At 40.4% G+C, this 10,120-nt stretch overlaps 1 protein-coding gene across 2 annotated transcripts in view; it reads right to left on the bottom strand.

Moving 5' to 3' along the window:
* Positions 1 to 3,447: 3,447 nt before the first annotated feature.
* Positions 3,448 to 10,120, bottom strand: part of FEZ2 (fasciculation and elongation protein zeta 2) — a 30,417-nt gene continuing 23,744 nt past the window's right edge. For both annotated transcript variants that reach the window (XM_065631983.1, XM_065631984.1), the window contains one exon: positions 3,448 to 8,209. In XM_065631983.1, the coding sequence (XP_065488055.1) occupies positions 8,193 to 8,209 (17 nt within the window). In that variant the 3' untranslated portion in view covers positions 3,448 to 8,192. The remainder of the gene's footprint in view (positions 8,210 to 10,120) is intronic.

Here is a 10,120-nt window from a genome sequence, read left to right as displayed (position 1 = left end):
AAATCTCACCCTTGGCCAAGACGTGGGACTGAGACACCATACCTGAGATTCTACAGGCTCTGGCAAACATGGCCACAACTGAGACCTAGATTTCTAGAACTATAGTCTTGTTAGAGAACCAAAGACTTCACAGGGACTGAAAACTAGCTGGTATCCTATGCAGGGCTGCCGTGTCCTACAGCAAGCTGTGCTGCGTCCTTGGAACAAGCCCTGGGACAGAGTGGACCCCAGGAGACTTTGCACCTAGTCACCCACAGGCTCCTCTAGCAAGACACTCTCCACACTAATGTGTCCCTCCCAGGCAAAATGGCATCCACCTGTTGAAGAAGCCATGAAGCAACACACCGAAGGATTCACAACACTATTTAGCAAACTTTGCAGGACTCCTATACAACCCGCAAGTAGACAGGCTCCCAGTCTTTCATAACACAAGCCCTTAGACACCACCAGGAACAATTCACAAGCACCAAGGTTAGTTGTATCAGTCCTGCCTTTGATGCCAGATTGTGAATGCTCCAGTTTCTGAGGGCAGAGACTCTTCCACCCTGCAGATACCAGATTCTGTGGGGGTCCAAATCCAATTCACAGCGGAGTAGGTATCACCTACCTCCTGCTAACTTAACCTGTGCTGCCCAAGACCTCAGTAGAACAGGCATTCAGCTAGATTGTTAAACCTAAAGGACAGGCATACACTAGGAAGGTGCATCTTCTCTGAACTGTGAAGTCTGTGCAAAGATGATGAGAACCCGTTACAGACCACAGCAGGATTGTGTCCCACAGACGCACACGTAGCCCAGCCTTGTTTTCCCCTTAGGACATGATGACAGAGCAGGCAGAAAAACTGCAGAGTCCCTCGGACATGATGACAGAGCAGGCAGAAAAACTGCAGAGTCCCTCAATACTCAGCTAACTGAGAACTAAACCATGACAGCCTCCACAAACAAACCAACTTATACCAAAGCAGACAAAAGGAGACTTCCAGTCTCCCAGCACGCTCTTTCTTACTCTCTGAGTCACACATGGACAACCTCCTCTCTTTCACCCAGACCTGCTCCTTCTCACAGCCCTTTCCCTTCTGCTGGGCTCAGCACTCTATAGCTTGTAGCAGCCAGACTGTGTTTCTGCCCACCAGCCTCACAGGGACTGTGCGAGCAGCTGCCTCTGGCTCTGACAGTGCTTCTCTGTGCTCATAGCCCACCACAGCCAGCCCTGCAGCTCCTCGTTTGCCCTCAGTGTTGTCAGCACCCCCCAACACATCCTTGCTCAGTTTCTGAGGTGGTTGTTTGCTTACTCAGACACCATTTCCCCAACACCTAGCTCCCTGATGATTTTTCCCTCTTCAAAGAATTGAGTCTTAAATTACTTATGTTCCATGGGGTATTTAAAAGAGATAAAGGGCTTATGGGCTTACAGCTGGTAACAAAAATGAAGAGCCACCAGGCTTAGGGGAAAAGGGGGAAAAGAAAAACATTGGTTTGGAGTAGCAGGAGGGGGATAGTGGGCCCATCATGTTCCTCTTACTGAGGCATGGAGCAAGGGTTACCAAAAGGAAGCCTCAGGCAGACCGGGAAGAGGAGCTGTAGAGGGAGCACAAACAAGCGACCAGCCAGGAAGGGCCACCTGGAGCGGAACATGGGCAGAGGCAGGGCAAGTTGGCCACTGTGGTACTCAGCCCTGCCCAGGAAACACAGGCCAGAAGGAAGCAATGAAGACCTTCCAGTTGGTCCTGTTGTTTCATCTCCTGAGTCAGTACGTCACTGCTGTTGGTAACACCGAGTATCTGGTCTTACCTTCCAAAGTCCATCCATCTGCATCCATCTGCTCCTGAGCTCTTCCATCTGCAAAGTGCTGCTGCTTGCTTCACAATTTTGAAAGCCAGGCAAGCACTCTGCTTCATGGGCAACGTGACCCACCTGGCTTGGCCTCAACCACTAGATGCTGCCAGGCACCAGTCCTGATTGTGCATGAGCCAACGCCTGGTGGCACGAGCTGCAATTTTCTGTGAAAGGCTGCTGCTTGCTTCACATTTTGAAAGCCAGGCAAGCACTCTGCTTCGTGGGTGACGTGAACCACCCTTCTCTGCATCGACCACCAGATGCCACCAGGCGATGGCTCGTGTGTAACCAAAAATGTAAAGAGGCACTGGAAAAGCAACGTCTACAGAAAGAGGAAAAAAAGACCTTCCTGTCTGTCCTTCATGGCTGATATGCTCTGTAGAAATCTTCAGGATGGAAGGGCCCTGTCCTACTGAAGATGCCACCGCTGTAAAGTGCAGTGGTTCTGCAAGACCCTCCGTCAGTACCAAGTGCTTGTGGTGCACAGCTGTCTGTCATGCATCACAGCTGGCTCTCATGCATCACAGCTGGCTCTCATGCTGTCCAGGATAACAGGAAACTTCAGCACCACATTGTGCTTCCATGTCCAGAATGTTCACAGGAGCATCACTCACTGCACCAAATGCAAAGTGAAGCCTTCAAGGGCTCAGTCTTTTGTGATTTCAGATAAGCATTTACAGGAAGAAATAATTCAATTTTAGGCAAAAGCTCAGTGGTTCTGGTGACAATGAGGTTTAGATCAGGCTGATATGACTGTTCCCTCCATGCACCAATAACAGATGCATGTAGCAGGAGGTAAGCTCTCTACTAACTATTTCCATGATATCACTAGCAGACATATCAACTTCTTCTGGAACTGAAAGTGACAGAGGTTCTGCATTTTTTTTCAAATTTATCTCAAGGACCATTTTTAACCCTCAAATTGGAAAGAGACGAATGCACATAATACTGTGGAGATGTTTTTTCATGTTGAAATAAGGAAGGAAGAAGCTGTAAGGTGTTTTGAGAGACCTCCATGCTAAATTAGGAATCTTCCAACCCCAGATTACAAAATACACAGATAAGTAGTATGATTTATATGGGGCTTACTTTGCATGATTAGTTTTCCCGTGAAGGCAACACAAGCAGAAGGAGAAACATTCCTGGGAGCAGTCAATGATTTATCTACAGCTAAAAATGAACTGACATTTTAACACCAACGCTGCCATTCCATGCAAAAGACTTCTTGTAGCCCCAGCCTGCTTGACCTGGGCAATGGAATATTCCTGAAGGCCAAAAAGGCAGTCAGTAGGAAAATCTGGATTGTTTTCCTTGGTCAGTCCCCTAACTATCATCAAGCCATAGAAACATGTGGAGGATCAGAATTTGGTTTTGAAAAAAAACCTGGGGCATTCTCTAAACACTTTCCTGATCAAGAAAATCCAAACACTTTATCTTCTTTCTGAGTTTTTCATCCCATTGTATTCAGCCTTGTTTTCCAAGAAACATGTACTTGCATTCATAAACTTGCATGCGATGCTACAGAAAATTAAAATTAATATTTATTATATAAAGTTAACATAAAATCCAAACACAAAGATGGGTTGGAAAATGAACAATAAAATTACGAGCTCTGTTCAAATCAGCATTCAGTGCAAAAAGAGGCTTCTATCCAACTTTTGCAGATTATTAAGGAGAAAAAAATAAAATGTAGCAACAAAAGTCAGTTAAGTAGTTCCCCCAATTCACACAGTTTCTTCAACAATTATTGTTAGGACTGAACACTGACCAGCTAATCCAGAGAGCCATCACTGATCAACACGTTCAAGCAAAAAGGCAAGAAGTCCTGAGTTAGGTCTTGATCAAAATAACATGAGCAAGGAAACAAGAGACTTCATTTCACCAGCTAGGACAAAGCACTTAAAAAATGAAAACGTTGGTTTTAATTCTTCACCAATAAACTCTCTGCAAGGAAGGTATCTAGCACTTCTCCATCATTAGATGTGCCCTATAAAACCCTCCTAGCACACACAGCTACCTACAGAATCATAGACATCTTGAAAAGAAATTGTATTATCTTCGTGTTAGAACAGGTAGATTTCCTGTATGACAATCAGAGAGTTTCTTTTTAGGCTTAAAACGAACACTGCTGTGCCCTCAAGAGAAGCAGAAGACTAAATTCACTCAACATTATTCAAGATCCACTTTGTTCTGAGATTTAATTTTTTACTGGATGACAAAGTTTTTATCATTTCTGGAGTGACTTTATATCCAGGGATAACTTGGAGGTCCATGAGAAGTTTTAAAAATTCTGATATCTGAACCAGAAAATAGTCCCAAACTTACAGGGATTCTCTTACCATTTGTCATGTACTGATATGGATAATGGCTGAAACATTGTGGCAAAACCAGTTCATCCAGCCACAGGAGATGATACCTTCAGTATAGGGTGAATTGCAATTTGCATATCAACGAGAATCTAACGAGCCACAGAACAGGCCAGCTGGCCAAAACTGGACATGGGGGATGTGCCGGAGGGCACATAGCTCCACCTTCTGATACGCCCAGCTTGGCACAAAGGGAAAAGCTGAGACCCTTCAACATGGCCAGAGACTTGTCAATCTTTCACAATCACCCCTTCCCCCCAGACTTTTCTCTCTTTCACAATAACACCTCCATAAAAGACCAAAAGTTACACAAGTGGGCAACCCAGAGGGCTATAAAGGCCCACCTTGTGCAAGCACTGGCGGCGTCCACCCACCATCCTGAGGACCACTCTGCCCACCAGTCTCACCACATGAACTGAGCAAGACACCGGAGGACACCACGTATCACTGGATCAGAGACTGCGAACTCCATCACACATAAAGCAGAGCCATAAGGATGGTGAAATCTTTCTCTTTCTGTTCTTTCCCATACTTCTACCTTTTTTGCTTTCCCAAGTAACATAGTAACATAAGATTTACAGCCCTGCATATGCCGCAAACTTTTTATGTTTACCAATTGAACCTACAATAATGTAAATCCTTCTGCCTCTGAATCATATAACCATTTGGGCCAAGCTGCAAAATAAAAAGCCTTTTGTTTGCGGACCTTAAGTACTGTGTGTACTGTTTTCCAACCAAAGGGGACCCACAAACCTGAGTCACTTCTCCCCCCTCCCCTCATACCTGAGGGCAGGACATGACACCATTACAATACAGCCTCATTGCCCAAAAGAAAGATACGCTTTGCAGAATGACGAGTCAGTAAGTTCAGGCTTGAGTGCATCAGAACTGAGAACCCTTCACTAGCAAGCTTGGCTTCTAGGCCCAGTTGAATGGGTAGATGCTGTTTTCAGTGAAGGAACCTGCTGATCTCCACTGCCCATTGCTGCCACAGCCAGAAAAGCAGGTCTCCTGCTCTGCACCATCTACAACGTCAGGAGTTGAAACCTGTGTCTTAAATTGTCCCCCTGGAAATGAGGAGGCAGCTGCTGTGAGCGATGCTGTGCAGAGATAGACACTTGATTGCCAACACTGTTGCCAAGCACACGGGGTGCGATTTCTGGGCTGGCTGCAGTTTCCATGTGACACACATGCAGAAAAAACACCCAGGTAATCCAGTCTGAAGGAACAACGATGGGCACTGCTGCAATAAAGCCACCACTCCAAGTTAAAGGCTATGATTGCCTGGCACAGTCCACAGCAGATGTTCAGAAGGGAAGGGAATTGACATGGTTTTCAAGTTTCTTTCCTTAACCAAGACAACATATTAAAATTCTAGGACTCTTGCCTACCTCTGACATACTGTCCACACAGTCCCCGAATCAAAACTTGACTCTAGCCAGCAAGTAAGCTTATATCAAATGAAACAGCTGAAACCCAGAAAAAGGGTGGGATTAAAAACCAACCAAACAAGGCTATTAAAGCAAGCGATACAAACAGCCTAACTTTAAGTAACTTAAAATTCAATGATTTTAAGGAGACTTTGCTTTTAAGACTCTTCATATTAAAAATGAAATGGGTTTTGGTAAAAATGTATTTTAACAAACCTAGGGTATTTGTCAGCAACTGCTCTTGAGGGGCCATTTACAGCTATCACATGCCAAAACTAAAAAGAATAATGAAATCCAGCTCCCTGAAAGAATGCAAGATTCAATAATGCATCTGGAAAAAGGATGAATAATAGACTATGAATTACATAGAACTCAGCAGAAAAGCAGATTTGTATGGTTCTTTTTATTCAAATATTTTGAGATCTATTTTTTTGTACATATATAGGTACGTATATAACACTTCTCGCTTTTGGCAGATATTATTTAATGCCAGGATTCTACATAAAAGGTAAACAGGTACTTTTCATAATAAACTTTTGTTTAGACTGTTGAGGGGCATGATACACCCAACCAGATGCTTAATGTACTTAAACTGTTTCTGGTCTTTAGTGTTGGGTTTTCTTTCAAGTTTTACTATTTTTAGTACCCTGTAACTTTATGTCACCCAAGATTTGCTACAACCAATAATACAAACTTTTTACTAATGTGTAGTGTGGTGTGGGTGGGTTTTTTTGATTTTGTTTTTTTTAATTCTTCCCTTAATTTTCTTTTTCTTTTGTTCCGTCTTGTCACCTCAAGCCTCAAAATTAGATTGAAACATCTCTAGATCTCATTTGGAGACATGTTGTGTTTCACACATGCAACATTTTTTAAAAAATGAAGCAAAGCAGGGTCATCCCCTTTGCCACTTTCCAGGCATGGATAGTCAATATCAAGTATTCCTATAGAAGAGGCATGCCATAATGAGTTTGTAATGTATCAGCTAAATAAATAAGTGGTCACTTTCTTGTTAGAGAAACCACAAATGAAGTAGAATAAAGCAACAAAATACCTTCCTCACACATGACACAGTTATGCAGTGGATCTGTTCCTGGGCAGGCTGGCAAGTATCCATTGGTGGTCAAGTGGGGGAGAGGGAGAAGAATTTTAAAGCTGAAAACATAAAGACACTTAAAGGCACCAAAGACAAAAATATTGAGGCCTTTAGGTTAAAAAAAAAAAAAGGCATTATAAGAACAATTTTCAAACTGAATGTGTTTTACTGATCAAAATGAGTATTTGGTTATGATGATAAAATTCAGCATAAAAGAAGTGACACAAGGTAGTCAGGAGCAAATTTCTCTTCAACTAACAAAAAGACTGAAGATTTTAAATGGAAAAAACTGTTTGAAGAATAGACATGGTTATCTCTTTAGAATCTTATCTTCCAGTGCCTTCACATATACCGTACATAAATTTGGGTGTAGAATCAATATGAATTCGACCTAGAAAATAGTTTCTTTATAGTACTCCTTATATTTCAATCTAATCTTGAAGACTGGCAAAATTATTTGTGACAAGTATTTAATGTTGAGATTACAGGGTACATTACTTTTACAGGATTTGTAAAATACATTCTCATCCGTTTGAATGCAGATACGTCATCACAGAGGAGACAGCGCATACAATTTACAAGAGAGATTTGTAGTAAAACTCAGAGATACACAACAATGAACATCTCAATATAATACTAACTTGGAACCCAGGTGCAAGTTTTTCAAACTGTACATGTATTTTTAAAAAGATAAGCCTTCAAAAATGTTTATGTATTGAACTATTTTCATTAAGATCAAATGCTTATTAAAAACAGTAAAATTATAGCAGCAATATGGGAGAATATCTAAGCCACAATAACATTAATAATTAAAACAAATATGAAATATAAGTTGGATGTTTGTGTTAAATAACAAGGATAGGTAATACACCAATCACTTATGCCAAACCATCAAAGAATCTGGATTTATTCACTGTACAAACAATACTGTTCTATAGTTCAACCAAAGTTACCGTTTTAAAAGAAGTGTCGAATGCTGATTTTCACCAACACCGTTCTGGAGTGTTTCCTGGAGAACCCACTTGAGTCTTTTAGTTCAAGCTTAACTATGATCCTTTTTGCATTTTTGCTATAGGAACTAAGGATGCTTTTAAATATGGATTCCTTAAAACTAGGCTTATTTTATTTACACTATTCAAAGTTTACTTTTCCTTCCAACAACAAAATGTGCAGGAGGATTTACTACATGCTATACAATGTAAAAATAGACTTTAAAAAGCCAGAACAATGTGAGTAAAACTGTACAATGTTTGTTCCCTGCTCCAGTTCATTGCACTATTAAGTTAAAATGGATGAGTTGTCATGCCCAGAAGACTTACTGTAGGATCAGAAAATCCACGTACACACAGAGGAGGGAAATGCATACTGGTTTAGGTATAGTGCCAAACAAAAGAATGCTATGAGTTATGTCCACAGAAAGTTTCTCATCACAGGAAGGAGCATTGCTAATTCTGAAAGGCAGCCCTCTTCACGTAGGACACAGAACTGCAAAAGAACCACAAATACATCTTGAGAAACGTCAGTGAAGTTGGTCTGTAAAAAAATATATTGTATATACTAAAATACTTTAATGCTGAATTCTACCCTATTAGTAACACAGTAAAATCTAGAAATCAGTCGAAACTGGCAATTAAGATACCATCCTCTTCTCAAAAGATAATTGACACAACCCACTATCTTTAACTAATATTATCCAGAAATGAGTTAACTAAAGGTCATGTCTTAAATAGTGCTTTTTGAAGTGTTCTATCAGAAAACAGAACATTAAATAAAAGGTGACGCATGCAGTTGTATTTTGAAAATATGCACCGACAATTTGAGATTCTAACTCTTTCTAATTCTGGTGCGTGTATTTGAATTGCACAGTGGGAAGATAAGACATGTCCTTCACGTGCTTCTCATTCCTGTTTCATATGTAAGAGACAAACCTCAGAGCAATCCAGCTTTCAAACCAATGCTAGCACAACACAAAAGCAAATAAAGAAGTCAGGTATAACAACTGAACAAAAAACTTAAAAGGCAAGAAAACAAATGTTCTTGATATCTGAAATACTTGCATACTTTAAAAATAGAACAAGGTGTAAAAATTCTTGCTTTATTAAAACAAAAAACTGTGTTATTTTTAAGCCTTTACTAGAAACTTGAAAGAACAGATATGAAATAGCAAACCAAGCTGAAAGATAGAAAATTATCCTGTTTTATGACATCAACATTCAGAAAAAAGTCTAAAATAAAATTATACTAGGCATACTTACTGCATTCTACTCAGTAGTAATGTATAGCATGTTTTTAGCACTCTCTTTTATGTCACAATTACTCTTTAAGCACAATCGGAAAAGAACACAAAGCTTAGCAATAAATACATCTTAGAACAGTTAACTGTAAGGACACATCTTAATTCAAAGACATTTATGTCAGTTATAAATACATACTTACATATTGTTATATATAATAGTTACATTTTAAGAATGTCACAATTATTTACACTTACATGTTGTTGAATTAAGGAAAAAAATCAACCACGCAGGGGTGCAGTTTGCATGTCATACTGCTAGTACATTATATTAAAAAATGATTCCTGTACGTGAAGTTAAATCTTCAAATTTTGTAAAAACTGGAAGCAAAAACTAATAAGCTTGAAATAATGTGTCTAGATGTGATACCAGACAACCTATCCCTAATATCTTGATTCCGTGTCTATCTACAGGCTAACATTTCACATATAGCATTGATTTGTTCCGTAAGTAGCTAAATTAAGGAACCCTTGCTTCCAGCAGACTTCCTCAGATATTCCTCCTTACTCTCATAACAACAGGTAATTCCCCTTTCTATAGTGCCTTCCTCAACTTCTACTTTAAGTTTGCTACAATTTCCATCCCAGCAGGTCGTCCCCATGTTGTTCCTCTGTCCTCATGCCCCTAAACTGCTTGGAGCTACTGTAAGTGCATTCACCGGTACATGAATACACAAAAGCCACCTGGTCAACTGGATGTTGGCTTTTCAAAGCCTTTAGCTCAACAGAAACAGTGGTTTCAGACCACCTCCTACCTAGATGTTCCTACAGTATTTGTGAAATGCAGTTATTGCCGCAACCCTTCCTTCTGTCTTGTGGGGTTGAAATTGGGAATTAATACTTGTGAAGCTGAAGAGACAGACAACACGACTGCATATAGGCATTTTCTTCAGAAAGCAACCTAAACTTCCATACTTTGAGGATTACAGACACTATGACTTGTTGCCATTATTGCACTTGCCAGATAAATCATAATTCAGAAAGTCATTACATTATACATGCAAGAAGGAAGACACAAAGCTTCTGAAAAAAGATATTCAATGGGTATAGTCAATACAAACATGCTTTCATCTAAAGATATGGTACCAATTCTTGTTGTGATA

This window comes from Caloenas nicobarica, chromosome 3 (genome assembly GCF_036013445.1).
Source record: "Caloenas nicobarica isolate bCalNic1 chromosome 3, bCalNic1.hap1, whole genome shotgun sequence".
NCBI classification, from domain to species: domain Eukaryota; kingdom Metazoa; phylum Chordata; class Aves; order Columbiformes; family Columbidae; genus Caloenas; species Caloenas nicobarica.
This window is presented reverse-complemented; position numbering and strand designations above follow the sequence as displayed.